The sequence below is a fragment of the Pavona decussata genome, unplaced genomic scaffold (genome assembly GCF_977016875.1).
Source record: "Pavona decussata unplaced genomic scaffold, jaPavDecu1.1 SCAFFOLD_6, whole genome shotgun sequence".
NCBI lineage: Eukaryota > Metazoa > Cnidaria > Anthozoa > Scleractinia > Agariciidae > Pavona > Pavona decussata.
Window position 1 is genome coordinate 1,183,735 of NW_028145430.1, and position 15,767 is coordinate 1,199,501.

Here is a 15,767-nt window from a genome sequence, read left to right on the forward strand (position 1 = left end):
TAAAATAATCAATTTTCATTGTTCTTAAACACATTTATGACCGGTTGTTTACTTCTTAGTACCAGGATAGAATGTGCAACCGTCGTAACCCCATTAGCACACATAACAGTCTAAGATTTTGACGCTTTCAAAATGACAAATCGTTAATAGAAACGCGCGACAGGAGGGGCGCGAAAAAAATACCATGACATCAAATAACAAATTCGTTATTGCGACCATTTTTTTTTTCTATTCCCGGTGATTGCCATTCTGTAACGAACGGCTATCACTCTCAATCTTAAAATGTGTTCGTTGATTTAATAGCCTCCCACGCAGACGTTCTTAGAGGTTCGTCACCCTTAGAACGTCTCGGTGGGAGGCTATGATTTAGAGGAAGAAGCTGCGTCGAGTTGGTTTACCTGTGCTAGCAACCAGATTCCCTCTTGTCAGGCTTACGCGGCCGTTCTGCTCCTGCTCCTGGTAACTATGGCAATTGGTGTTTGAAGGCAGTAAAGGAGAACGTGGAGAAGATTTGCTCGAAACTATCACTTCTTTCAGATAGGTTTCCCATTGGCTAAGCTATAATGCTTCTAGGAACACTCCAGATAACCGGCGAAGATATCAGAGAAGCAGAAGTGAAGGGAATTTGTGATTCGCTGGACGATAACAGCATTCGAATTCTGTCCTTGCGAGGTTGTCGAATTCATGACGACGATTTCAAGAAGTTGATGGAAAGTTTGAAAGAATGCGAGTCTTTGGTTCAGCTTAACTTAAACCTTGGAGTGTGTAACGGAAAGCACAGGATAAAGTGGCTATCTGAGGCCTTGGTTGTGAACAAATGCCTCAGCTCCTTGTTGTAAGTATCGATCGACCTTTACTGTTTAGCTATGAAGCTTAAATTGGCAGATCGGACGTCCTACAATTGTAATTAATTATATAATTTAAGGTGAATTAATTGAAGCTTAATAGTACTTTTAATTGGTACTTGTAATCTAAACATTTTTGCAACCGTACATTGTGGTCCAAAAATAACTTTTATTGTAAAACCTTGTTTACCACATTCAACCTGAGTCTGTGCATGTAAATAATTGACGTGACATGGTGGACTTAACTTAATTTTGATTTTATTCCTTTGCAGCAAAATATTAACCCAGGTCCCACCTCAAAACTTTGCACCATTCATTGTTCCAGAACCAACGTTCTAGAAATTCCACAACTCAAAACATGTTCACATTTCCACTCTGAACTGTTTTTCTAGCCAGTATTATTTTGTGAAGATAATACAATTTTACTCGTTTACTTTAATTACATGCAATTTTATCATAGCTTGCATGGTACTTCTCTTGGAGACGAAGGTCTAGAGTGCCTGATGCCTGCACTTCAAGCTCATCCAAAACTTCAGTCACTGGACCTTGGTGATTGCCAACTGGGAGATGATGGCATTAGACAAATATGCACCCTTCTTCCTTCAAGCGAAGGGAGAGGAGGCATACTAGAACTGACACTATCAGCCAATCAGGATGTTTCTCCACAAGGCTGGACACAACTAGCGATTGCCATTGCCGCAAATTCACAGTTGCAATCTCTTTATCTTGACTACAACAACATTGGTGATTATGGAGCTGGTGTTTTTTCTGTTGCTTTGGCAGCAAGTTCATCGCTGGAGAGGGTCGATTTGGAGGGCTGCGGAATTGGTGCGAGAGGAGGAGAGATGTTTTTCAATGTCATTGCTAATTACCCAACAAAAATGGTAGAACTGGTTTTGTTTGAGAATGACGTAAGTGCTGAACTGATTGGTCAAATCAACGACTGTTTGAACAACAAACCACAAGATGCCGAGGAGCAAGGTAACGAGAAATCGAATGAACAGGACGATAAAAACAATGAAGCAGCTTAAAATTTTAGCACCCAGTATCTTCCTGACTTCTGTGGACTGGTATCAGTGAAGGACCATGCATGTTAAGCAGTACAGAGAGCCGCTGAGACAATTTGTATGTTTTAATTTGCAGCCTTGAATGTGGTTTCATTCCAGGCACTTGCCGAGGCTGTCATTATGCTTTGGAGAAGCTTTCTCTACAAGGAAGTAGCTTGTCCTGTCTCGTCATTTATTGTTGTCTTGTTAGTCATTTTCAAACTCTTAAGTAACCAGCTTTCTTGATCACTATTAATAGTTGCTGTCCATGATGGGGTGCTTAACAAGCTACTGATGTCAGCCCTGCAGCTTCATTTTGATATTATTATTAGCTAGACAACATATTCTAAAGTTTAAGCTGTTATTAATTAAGAGGTAGTCTACATATTACTTTGCATCTGACTGCCTACAATGCCTCTCACTGCCGGTTACTAAGTAATATTTCGACCAAAAAAAACTTATAAAAAAGAAACCAAACAAATTTGCAATATTAAACAACAAAGACAGTGAACCATTCTTATATAAATGAGCATATATAATTTATAGAACTCAATTTTATGCCCAGAATTCCGGAAATTGCATTTCCAAGCCTCTAGATTTCAAATTTTCTGGAAGGTACCCAGCTATTGGGAAGAAGCCTAACAGCCCCTTCAATAGCCACAACTGCCTACAGTATATTATTAGTGCGCTAAATACACAACAGGACGGCTGAGGGAAGGAAATGGTGAAATATCGTTGTGTGACCAACATGACGTCTTATTACCTTCTCATTTTTAGGCAATTTTCTACTAAAACAGGTGTTCTCTCATCTGTGACATTACCTGAAAACCACAAGCAGTGGGAATGTTACAATCTAGACTAGAGTCATGAATACTTGGCCATGACCTTGATCACACAAGCACAATTTGCCGTCCCACCACATCAGCTGTCCTGTTGCATAAACTCTCTATTATGGCCGCTAGCGTCCAGTTACAACTTAACTCATTGAAAGGGGTGGTGCAATGGTTAAGTGCGCAGGACTTTCAGTTGTTAAATCTCAATTGGAGGATTGAGTCTGTAATATTGTGGAAAATTGCCACAGTCATGTTGTTTTGATTTCCTTTGACAAGAAACGTTACTACCCAGATATATAAATGGATCCAGGTACCATACCATAGTGCTGGCCCAAACCCTACAACTGTACAATGTGCTAGCATATTTTCATTCAGGGGGGCCGGGAGTACCTGTTAGCAATATCGGGGTTTTTTTTATGCTGGTTCACACAAGCAACCGAACAATTTTTCCCTTTTCATTGCACTTGGACGGTGCCCACTTTTTCAACTGCCCATCTCACGATGGTCCGAGAAAGTCAGATTTCTTAACGGCAGTGCCTGCTGAAACAGATATATTTTTGCGCTTTTTATAACTACACAGGAAAAGCAGATCTTGGCAAGGGTTGTTGGAATCCGGAAAGAAAATTAGGGGAAACCATGCATTTTTCAGAGATAATTAAACTTCAATTTGGGAAAAAATTCCATACATTAATTTGAATTTTGCCACTTTTTAGAATTATTGTTAATTATCTCTAAAAAATACGTGGTTACCCCCAATTTTCTCCTTGGATTCCAATAGCCCTTGCTAAGATCTGCTTTTGCCGCATAGTCATTAACCGCACAAAAATACTTCAGTATTAGTAGGCGTAATGTCATTATGTTTCTGTCATGTCATTGAGAAACAGGTGTGCAGACTGTATCCACTCAGATCATGTATTTTTTATCCAGATAAAATTATAAAGAGTTAATTATTAAATAATGTTCTTATAAAATATCAGACTCCACTGTTGTCGTCGTTTCAACTAGTTTTGATAGATGTTTATTTAAAAACTTGATAATTTTGGAGTGTATCATTTTTTTTTTATTAAATGTGGAATAATTGAGAAATATTGGTTATCGTGTTTAAACCAGTAGAAGAATCCAGAAAAAAAACCCCTTGGTGCAAGTACATGAACAAACAATTACTGACAATATTATTGGATTATGCTAAATACATATCACAAATACTGTACACAGGACATAGTTTGTCAAGAAGTATATTCTTAATCTTAACTGTTGGGGTCTTGTTTATGGTACAGTATTGGTCCAGTGACTGTTTGTAATCCAAAATGTTAAGTTAAAAATTGTTATCTGTGCATTTCTAGCTGATTAATCTTTGTCATGATTGAGCCAAATAGTTTGGATCACAATCCACATCTATTTCTATGCGACTCAATCATGAGACAAACAATTAAACTCAGCTATCAATATGATTTAAGCCGAAAAGCATTAATAACAATTTTTTGCATGATTCTTTGTACATCCATGTCACTCTGATTTATTACTGACCTCTGAAAAAAATACAGGGGAGGCAAGTCAGCCGATTGCAATACTTATCACAAGATTCTGTGTAATCCATGTACACTTTATGAAGAGATATTACTACATAACCTTAATGTGGTGCTGGAGTCAAACTCGGAAAAAATGCAAACAGTACAATTACTGAATAAGTGAATGACTGTTGCAGTTATGTAATGCAACTCAATTAAAAGCAGTTGCAAAAAAAAAAAAACCTGAAAAAAAAATGCAAACTTAAACAGGATTGAAACCCATGACCTTTATGATGTCAGTGCAGTGCTTTACCAACTGAGCTCTCAAGCCAACTGGGAGCTGGTCACATTGTGAATACATAATATAAAATAGATAAAAAATAATCCACTTTGTTTAACAAGGGTGACACTGAACATGCAATCTGTTATGACTGACAAACTTGTGGCCCTCAGATTCCAGATCAAATTGGAATTTGGAATGTCGGTTCTTGAGGAAAGGGGCAAACCAGAGTACTGGCCAGAGAAAAACCTCTCGGAGCAAGGGCAAGAACTAACAACAAACTCAACCCACATGACACCAAGTCCAAGAATCGAACCCTGGCCACATTGGTGGGAGGCAAGTGCGATCACCACTTCGCCATCCCTGCTTCTCAGTATAGGCTCTGGACATGATATTAATAATTGTCATAAATTACCTAGACTTTCACATGCCTCTGATCTAATACAAATGTATCCCGAGCGGGATACAGTTCCGCAGTTGTTGCCCTCTCAGTTGTTTGTTTGTTTGTTTTGCCGTGATTGTTGAAGGGAAAGTCTAAATATATAACAAAGCACTTAATGTAAGGTCCCTCAGAAAAACTAGTTAGTTTTGTTTTCCCTCGAGTCCTGATGATCAGGACTCTTGGGAAAACAAAACTAACTGTTTCCCACGGGACCATACATTAAGTGTATATTATAATAACTATATGTGTGGACTCTGCACTGACCCACTGTTAGCATAAGTTATTATTTTATTTTTATTCTTGACCTACTGTTTCATCTTGCCTCAGAATGGTCTTTGATGAGAATGTTCCAGAAATAATTTAGTAATGTTGTACATCACAAGTGTTCTTACTGTTTCAAACTAATTCATTCTCCATCAATCTAGGTGTTTCTATTCAGTTGTTGAGTCTCGGAAATTCTAGTTTTCTTGGAGTCATAAATTCTCTAACGACTTCATCTGTGACATGCTTTCTTCTTTCTTGATGTTCGGCTACTAGAGGCTGAAGAACAGATATCAGTTCTTTCTTGATCTCTCCTGAAAGCATCTTGCCACTGGTATAGTCCTGAAAAAAATTGTTTTATTAATACTTTAGAAAAGTGCTTCAGTCAAATGAAAAGTTTGAACTCAAGGTAAGCATCCAATTGAGGGGCTGAGAGCATAAATGACCCAATTAAATGATTTTTCAGATTGCATTTGGTTGTTTTAGCTCAGATCCACCAGAATTTTTGCATGTGGCTTTGAATTCCTTCAGGAAACGTTGCTCCAAGGTTTTTTGTCCACCGCTTTATGCTTCATTTGCAAGAAAAAGGGCAAGATTTCCGTTTTTATCACAAAATGAAGTGCAATATTGGCAGTGGTCCCAGATAAAACAAAGGAGCAACATTTCCTGAAGGAATTCAAAGCCATATGCAAGACTATTGCCGTGGCGGTAATTGCATCTGCCCAATAAAGGTGAATACTTAACTAAAGGGAAGTATGTCACTCCAGGTGCATTGCACCATTGATGAGAAGCACCTTGAAATCGTTGGCCCAACAATATTATTTATCAAATACTGTCGGAGAGTTCAGGAAGCTGTTTTCATGTCTGAACGAATTGCGTTCATCTTTGGAAAGTTGGCTGAATGTTTTAAAAACATTAAGAAAACATCAAGGCTCTTAATGTTAACATTAAGATTAAGGTTCTTTTATATTTAGTAATACTACATACTGTTTCAAAGCTGTTTGTTGCGATATTTTTTAAAGCTTTTTAAATGGCAGAAAAGCAAAAATCCCCAACAAGTTGTATGCAAATTAGTCTCAACTGGACTCTACTGCATTTTGCCCCAGCTGACGTAGTCCCTTTACAATGTAAACTACAATGGCTTCCTCACCCGGCAACTTGTCTTGTATCAAAACATCTGAGTTTGCTAGCACCTGATGGCATGGAAGCTCCTATAGCTTTCACCCACCATAATGATTCAACATTTTTCAAGATTTAAAGGACTAACCTCTTTTATTTGAGCAAGTTTTTCATCATCCTCCAAAAAGAAGGTGAGATACTGGTATGCAATATCAACTGTCACATCTCCACCATACTTCCTGTGATCTTCAACTGTATCTCGGCCACCAGAGAAAGCATACTTATTTACCTGTGGCATAAAATAATACCACGCATTAAAACTTAAAACCTTGAGACTTGAAACAAATTTAATATCATTAAAGAAACATGTATACAGATGTACATGTATTACCCAAGTTCATATTTCCACAAGATGGTACATACATGTGCATGTACATGTACTAGATACATTGAGCTATCTCCTGGCAGCTTGGCAGTTTGGTACTACAAACTGCAGCACTTATAAAATAATGTAGTCTACTGTGCATGCAAAGGTTTATCATTCAACCAACAAAAACACTTTATTTGAGACTGCTTCAGTTATTAATAAGCACATTCATTCTCTTACTCTGAGTTGATAACAATAATATTATTAGTAGTTACTGTCAGTAATAATTTTGTTCCCACATACATTACACCATATTGGACCATATAACCTAGTCAAGAGAAACAAATTTCTGGACTTTACATACATTTCCATTAAATTTATTTAAATGTGTTAATCCTGAGATGGGGATTGTCTCTCACATGAGGTAAAATAATATTATTTTATTAAATTTTAGAAAAAAATTAAATACCGTAAATGATCTTATAAATGCCGGGGGCGTTTATTGAATTTCAAGGGTCCGAGGGGGGCGTTTAAAAGATAAGAGGCATTTAAAAGAGAGAGGCGCTTATTCTAATAACTGTAACAATACGGTACTATAATAACCTAAATGACTGAGCTTTAGCAGACTATCAAGTCAAACGTGAAGTAGGCCTTGTAATTCCGGGATGCTACAATGCTAGGACAAGCCGAAAGAAAATTGTTGGTATCCTAAGCACAGAGATCAAGAACATTAAAGAGCGCTATCCTCACTTTCAACTGGAAATTGAGCAAGACGCAACTCGCACAACGGTGTTAATTAAGCAAGAACGCAAATAAATTGATTGATTGTATTGTACAACTGTTTCTAGTTTATGTGTGGTTTTCAGGGAAGGGGGTGTTTATTAGACAGGGGGCGTTTGTTAGAGAGGGGCGTTTAATACAAACTTGTCAGCTTAGGGGGGCGTTAATTAGATAAGAGGTGTTCATAAGAGAGGGGGCGTTTATTAGATCATTTACGGTATATTTATTAAATTTTCTATACAATATATAGGGTAGTTACCTTCTTTTTAATCTGAGCCTGTGAATCAGTGAGGAAGATGGAGGAGGTTGGATCACTGGAGCTCATTTTTGTCTTAGCACCTTGAAGAGCAGGGAAGAATGTTGAGAATATCAGAGAAGGCTTTGGACAGCCTAGGCGTGGAGCAACATCACGTGTCATCCTAAAGTAAGGATCCTGCAAGAGTGGCACAATATAATAAAATTAACTAATAAAGGCAATGTGTTCTAAGCTGCTAAGTACAGAGTGGGAATTTTATGACATATTGTGCAGTTCCAGAAAATATCCATACCTCCACCCCATGGAAGGTCATCAAAAAGTCCTAGGGGGAAGGGGATCTTAAAAGTCAAAATTTTAGAAGCAAAGCATGACGCTAAACTGGAATTTCCTGGTGGAGAGGGAAGGGGGGTCGCAAAACAATAAACATCCGTGGGGGGACTTTGGATATTTTGATTACCGGTTCATTAGTTTACCTCCTGTGTGACTTTTGGTGAGATGATCTGAGGGTCAGTGATTCAAGGCTAGGTTGGTCTCTTTATTATAATCATGACTTGTTCTTCCCTCACCAAAGAACCTAAAGTTACAGTACTTCATATTCTCTCTACAGGTGTACAAGTGTATATTGCACTACTTATTATTTTGAGGATTATTCCATGAATACATGCTGGATATAAATAATAGATAGCCATTGTGGCCCACAGCATTGAGTCATCTATAATTGAAGGGGTGCCTGGAAAAAAGCCCTAAGTGACTTCTGATCAGTTGTTAGATTCTCCTTCTAAATTATCTTGTATTCACTTGTGGAACAAAAGGAGAATTTGATCTTATATCAAAAGTCACTTGGGGCCTTACTCCACACACCCCTTCAATTGCACATCTCGTAGTTGGCTATAATTGGACATGTCATGTACCCATTGCAACAAGCACAAGATACAGTAGAATTATTGCTTTTCTTAAGAAACAATGATGAAAAATTGCTAGATCTTGGTGACTTAAATATATTCTTGCTGACGTGTACACTTGTTAAAAATACTACAGCTGTAGTAGGGCATGGCATTTTAATGGCTCATATACATGTACCATGACTGCTAAACCAATCAAAACTCTAGAATTGCATTTTCCAATGATCCAGTTCTAATCCTGCAATTAATGGACTAACATGATCCCTTCGAGGAGAGAAAATACTCCAAGTTGCTTCAAGTTGTTGCTCTTTTCATTGGCTATCACCCCAACTGTACACCTATGTAAGTAAGATATGTCATACTTCAGTGATACATGTTAGTCTCACCTGATCAATTGCACATGGAATAAGACAAGGAACATCTTTTCTGCTCCCAAATGTGTGTGGAAAGGAATGGCTGAATGATGGTGCAGCTTGAATGGCAGGGAATGCAATTTTACCTGAAAAAAACAGCAGAGAAATTTTTAATTAGTTTTGCAGGCAAGTGAAACAGAAGCCAGAATTTAAGGCGTCTGCTCTCACAGGAAACCCTCAGGAAACTCATCTAGCCGCTTACCCTTCTTCCCCTCTGGAATTTATTAGTGTTTTGGGGAATAAGATGAAAGACTCTTTCTCATGTCTGACCATGATTATATTATACACTGTATTTATTTAAGGTTACCCGGGACCTTCAGAGGTATCTCGCGTTTAAGCGATGTAGCGCGTCCCATTTAAACTGTAGATACCTAAACCCCTATATCAAATTAAAGCTTACAGAGCTGGCTATCAAACTATATCAAGAATTTTGAAATAAAATGAATTGTTGAATTTTTCACGACCTCTAATTGCGAGCATCCGAATCACCTTTTTAAAGCTACAAGTCAAAGTGAATTTTGTTTTTTGCTAATTTAATTTGCCCTCAGTTTCTGGACCCAAAGCGCTAAAAAAAAGGTGTCTGCATTTTGCCATATTCAATCGCAGTGAAAAGTTATACAGCATTTTTGAAATAGGATGAAAAAAATGTCGAGTAATCGTACAAAAATCGCTCTCGGAGAAAAAATATTTGGAAAGAAAAAATTCGCAGACACGTTTTTGTTGTTCATATGTTAAACTAGCTACTGTCCAAATTTTTGAAAGCAAACGAACAAATTCCTTTTGAGTTTTAGCTCTTTGAAGTGGATCCTCCAAGTGAAAAAAATTTATTCACGAAAACAGCGCTAAAAACTCGGCAATTCATTTTATTTCAAAATTCTTGGTTTAGTTGGATAGCCAGCTCTATAAGCTTTAATTTGATATAAGGGTTCAGGTATCTACAGTTTAAACCGGACGCGCTACATCGCTTGGACGCGAGACACCTCTGAAGACACCTCTGAAGGTACCGGGTAACCTTAACATTAGTATATTACATAACATTAAAATAAATTTACCTATGCAGGCACTCTCATCAAATCCAAAAATTGCCTTGACTTGGTTATAAGTGACACATCTCTGAATCTTGATAATGTTCTTGTAAAATTCTGAGCTGCTTCTAATAGTGGACATGATAAAAATACATGTTTATTAGTACACAGCTTATTTTGCAGTCACTGTGTTATTTTTTTTTAATCTACATGTCACTTGAATAATTTATGGTACATGTGAAAACAGGCTACAGAGGCTAAGAACAAGACTACGTAAACTTACACCCTGGAAGCCTATATTAAAAAGGCGTGAAATTGTACAGTCAGTGTAAATGTCAGTATTATGTGTAGATTGTACAATCCTGATATGAAGAAAACTTGTTAATGAATAAAAATAATTAAATAGAAGAAAGATCCTCGCAGTTAGTTCACAACTTAAGCAGTTGCAAAAAGAAAGCCTGAAAAAAAAAATTCAGGCTTGAACAGGATTCGAACCCATAACCTCTGCAACACCAGTGCAGTGCTCTACCAACTAAGCTATCAAACCAACTGGGAGCTGGTCATATTGTGAGTTTGTAGTATACCCGTGAAGGATGAATGAATACATATGAATATATGGAACATCATATATTGAACTGCGGATGAAAGATTAAATAGAAGAAAGATCCTCACAGTTAGTACGCAACAGCAGTTGCGAAAAGAAAGCCTGAAAAAAATTCAGGCTTGAATGGGATTTGAACCCATGATTTCTGCGATGCCAGCGCAGTGCTCTTTGACTACTAATAAAATAAAATAATTGTTATTAAAATAATAATTGTTTTAAAACATACACATACATGAACAGCCTTACCCTATGTAATCAATATCAGAGAAGATAAATGTCTTTTTTACATCAAATCCACAAGCTATTATATCTTTGGCATTTTCATAAGCCAGTCTGTGAGCTTCTTCACATTCCAAGTCCTTTAGAAAAAACTTTTCATCATCCGTAAGCTGAATCACCAAAGGAACATTGAAAGCATCCTGTAGATATCTGAATAGGGAACATAAAATAATAATATTACGTGGCTAGAGAGAAGGGGGCTGGCTACATGTACAATTTAATCATGGTTACATCATTGATGAATTCAGCCCAGGCATAGAACTTTGACATTACCGGTTTGTTGGAGATGACCACAGTAGGCAAACTTAAAAACCTTGGAGTTCACCTTAAATTTTCATTAAAATCACAATGACCTTGCATGCCTAAGTTCACTTTTCAGCCTGTTCGGCTACAACGAAAGTTTTAGTCTGCTCATCAGGACAAAAAATGAATTTCAGCCTGGCTTGAAACTTTGTCCATGTTGTTGCTATGATTTTGTTTTAGAAACTTTGGAGACCCAGGGGCAGATACTCAGGTCAGGAGGAAGTCAAAACTGGTAAGTTTACAAGTCATGAACGAACAAGCGAGCCCCTGAGATGGTAAACTTACCAGTTTTGACTACCTCCTGACCCAAAAATCTGCCCCTCTAGAAGTCTCCGCAGATGAATTCTTCCATTTTTTAATGCAATTAAAATTGCACTCTACATGCAAGTGTACATGTACTGTATGTCCTGTGAAGGAGTAGACTTGAATGCATAAAGATGAGGTGGGAGAGGCATGATCAATAAACACTGAATAAACGTGATCATCAATTTTTGTTATTCAATTCAATTGAAGAAGAACTTTGGTTGTCTTCTGTTTTGATCAACTTCATATTATTTAAACTTCAACTCATGTCTAGTTTGGTTTGATTTGGTTGACAAACACTTTCAAAACATGTTAGGTTGAGACAGTAATGGCAATAAAATATTGAACAGTTGACCCATTCAATAAATTGTTCAGTTGTGTTTGATACCTTGATCAGACTGTACATTATTTTACACGAACATTTAATAAATAATTTTAATTTTAGTTGTTTGGTGGTGTGAACTTACTTCGTAAAAATAAAGGGAATAAGATGTCCCAGATGCATTGCTTCTGATGACGGGCCTCTGCCAGTGTACAGGTAAAAAGGCTTGCCTTTAGAGTACAGATCCAGCACAAAGTCAAGATCCCTGGAACAAAATTAATATTACAACATTAATTTACTTACAATGTAATGCCTACTTAATGGCAATACCCAATTCTTTTATTATTATTATTTTTTATTTTGTAGACTCGGACACTGCAAATCCCAAAGTGTACTTTCCAAGCATTTCTTTCAATGTTGTACGTATCTTTGAAAAAGTTCTGATCACCTTTTAATAGTGCGACTGATGAATTCATGAATAATGTACAATGTACTTTGTAAGGCAGTATTGAGTTTCAGTTGACTTCAATGTTCCAACAGTATGTTCAAGCATACTTAAGAGCAGCTTCTTGCAAAAAATCTTCTTTGCCAGATGCATCATGAACATTTTTCCAAAGGGGATACAGAAAGTAATCCCTAACATTCCTCTTATAAATACAATGTCCACTACATTCTTACAGCTGTAGCTGATTCCTTTCTTCCTTTTAAAATCAAATGAATACCAATTCTTAGCTTGAAATTGAGTTCACTCAAACTCAAGTTGGAGTGAAATTAAGGCATATACAACCAAACCAACATACATGTACATGTAGATAGCCACAGACAGATCCCTCAACTATTAAAGCAGACACTGGATGAAGTTCCAGGAAGCCTGAAAAGGTGGCAAATTCGCACAAGCCAGTCTTCAAAAGTCCAAATGCCCAGGGGGTTACCACGGAAGGGGGATGTTCAAGCTGCGTTTCTTCATCTAAATTCTCTGCTTCTTATTATAAGTCACTGTTAAGCTCCTTTAACTTTACCTGTGGGAAAAGAACACTCCTCTTCGCAGCAGGTGATGAGGAGGTTTTCCTGTCAGTTCCTGTATTTTTGCTTTGTGCCGCTCTTCCAACTTTGAACAACCAAACTGTCCTGAGGATTGAATTGTGACATTTTTATTTATTTATTTATTTTATTTAATTCAATATTTATCCAGGGGCATCCAATTTAGCAGAGCTAGTTTAAATGGAGCCCTGACACAGCACAAGACAAAACACAAAACATTGAAACAAAAAAAAAGCAAATAAAAAACTGGACAAATAATTAAGTTATAAATGCAGCATGTACCGCGGGCGTTACTGCTTAAGATGGCACTTTAGCTTGGTTTTAAATTTACTGAACGCCACTACCTGTCTAATAGAAATAACGCATGAATTAAGACATAATGTAATTGAGCAGTTTTCAATCAAGTGTCAAAAGTAATTTCACATTGCTTTGGTTTTGCTTTTGGTTGGTAAAGTTCATGTTATTTTCTCAACTAATAATGCAAAGCCAAACCAAAAACTAAACATGGGTTGCATGCATTTTCCTGCTCTTGATGCCAGTTACATGTAGATGACCTCTTTCAAATTTTGAGTTTCTTGTCATACTGTTTAAGTCTGTTGTGATTGGTCAAAGTAATTACTTTGGTTTCATGACATTCAGTCAAAAACTGCTCCATGACAAAGCCATAAACAAAATAAGAAAATTCAGGAGGTTAGATGTTCCCAACTTTTTAAAAGGTCCCCATTTAGCTTACTGAGACTTAACTCTGTTTCCTGGTCCCCCACTGGTCAAGACTTTACAGACAAATTTACTGTGAGTGAAACTGGCTACAAATTACAATTGGCATGAATGAGAAGAATAATCAGTTTGCAGAACATGGCAACTGCACACACAAGTTTCAGAAAAAAAGTCTCTTATTATTTCTTTTAGTTAATGCCTCTACACATGCGAGATATGTCGTCAAATTTTGCCATACTCTGTAAACTGGAAGAGAACATCTAGCCATGTGCTGTGCCTTCTATGGCTATGGTTTGGAATCCTTGGTGTGTTAAAACATTATTTTAGTTAAATGAATGATTAAACCATACAGGTAGTCCTGAAAGAGAACTAATAAAGAGACTACATGTCCTTGCAGACTACAACAATCTTGGACAAAACTAGTAGGTGATAAAATGTGAATTTTGTTCATATATTTCAATCTTTCTTACGGAGAACACCGTCTGGATAGTAGTAACTCAATGTCACTTTAAAGGTTACACAATTACCCAGCCTTTTTTCGGTAGCAAACCAACACTGACGTGGGGGAGGAGGGGCTGTGTTGTTGTATTTGTAGATTTTGTAGATCGGCAAAAAGTTTCTTAACAATTTTGTCCAAGATTGTATTTTTCAGAGCATCCCACTCTGATGACCTCAATTATGAAGCAGTTCAAACCCCTTGCACAAGTAATAGTACCAGTGACTTAAGCTATACTCTGAACATTGGGAGAAGATTGGGGCTAGATTGCAGTTATACCCGATCCACTTACACCAGTTTATACCGGTGAAGCCCAACTTAGTTTAAAATCATGTTCTTTTAAACTCATGTTCTTTTAAACTTAAACGTGAGGTACCAAAACTCTGCAAAACCCTCAGACGAAAAAACAGAACAAAACAAAAGAGAAAGTAACTTACTGATGAGCTTGTCATAATCGATGCCCTTGTTATCCACTGCGACTACTTTTTCCATTGTTACGATCTGTTCAACCTCGCCATCCGCCATGTTTTCCTTGCTACTTTCGTCGTTCGAGGCCGCCATGCTTAAAAATATCTTTTTAATTCTCCTTGAAATTGAGGGCAATACACTGATCGTTCCTCTTCTTGAGAGGAATGGAAGCAACATGCACTACCGGCTTCCAATAATACAGATTTCTGAGAAAATTTCCATCTATGACCGATGACCTCTTGCATCAGAAAGCTAGAGCCCGCCAACCTCAACGGTATTTTGTTCATGTATGAGTAAATGGAATGTCCATTTTTAGGCCCTCGCGCCAGGCCTCGCACGAGGAGAGGGGAGCCGCAGGTGCTATAGAAGCGCCGAAGGCTGGTGCGAGCCTTTAGAGGATCTGGAGATATGGTCCTCGTGTTAAGTTTTAAATCTAGAAGCCTTGAAATGCTGTTTATAGTACTTAATGGATGTTTCTCCTAAAAAATGTCTTCTAAATTATTGTATTGTAACCGGTCTCTTTCAAGGGTAAAATGGTAGTGTTTTAATGCTTAAAATTCAGCATTATTGATAATCGCTCTTAGGCCAAATTATACTTGGATTGCACCAAGTATCACACTTCCTTACTGCTCCATTGGTTACTATTACCCAGGGGCGTGGTGCATGGAGGAGCATTTAAACATCAAAAACATGTTTACAAATGGTGACACACCAGTATGAACTCCTTCTCTATGTCGGCTTCTTTTTCCTTTCGCTCTTTCGCCCAAATTAGCTTCTTGTCCCGGGGGGGAAGGGTACTCCCCTATATGGGCTATACGGGAACGTGCCCGCTGGATAGGGTATGGTTTTTGGCCTCTCTGCCCTGAATAGGGTATATAATTTCAAACAAGTCTGCCTTGGATCCGTCCTAGACAGGGTATGGTTGCAAGACCGTCGTCGAGTATTTGGCAATCCGAAATCAGAGACGTTTGTCTGTATTTATTTCAGAGTGAACAATGCTTCACGTCGATTGAGTTTCCACTTATGGTTCACCGCTGTTAATGCGAAATTTTGGGATTTTTGTACAACAACAACAAGCACAGACTGAAATATAAACCTAAGTTACACCAGGGATTATTTTTTCACGCACATCAAATCACGGAACATACAAACGAGTA

General features: G+C 37.6%; 2 protein-coding genes across 2 annotated transcripts; one reads left to right on the forward strand and one right to left on the reverse strand.

Moving 5' to 3' along the window:
• Positions 1-428: 428 nt before the first annotated feature.
• LOC146489072 (leucine-rich repeat-containing protein 73-like) lies at positions 429-4,213 on the forward strand. Its single transcript, XM_085106166.1, has 2 exons — positions 429-835; positions 1,306-4,213. Exons 1-2 carry the CDS (start codon positions 564-566, stop codon positions 1,874-1,876), a joined length of 843 nt encoding a protein of 280 aa, XP_084962292.1. The 5' UTR covers positions 429-563; the 3' UTR covers positions 1,877-4,213.
• LOC146489073 (tryptophan--tRNA ligase, cytoplasmic-like) lies at positions 3,944-14,861 on the reverse strand. Its single transcript, XM_085106008.1, has 9 exons — positions 14,580-14,861; positions 12,908-13,016; positions 12,034-12,153; positions 10,928-11,110; positions 10,105-10,205; positions 9,026-9,138; positions 7,741-7,914; positions 6,483-6,623; positions 3,944-5,557 (listed from the first exon to the last, which is right to left on the reverse strand). The coding sequence occupies exons 1-9, from the start codon at positions 14,785-14,787 to the stop codon at positions 5,390-5,392; spliced, it is 1,317 nt and encodes a 438-aa protein (XP_084962134.1). The 5' UTR covers positions 14,788-14,861; the 3' UTR covers positions 3,944-5,389.
• Between the last annotated feature and the right edge of the window lie 906 nt (positions 14,862-15,767).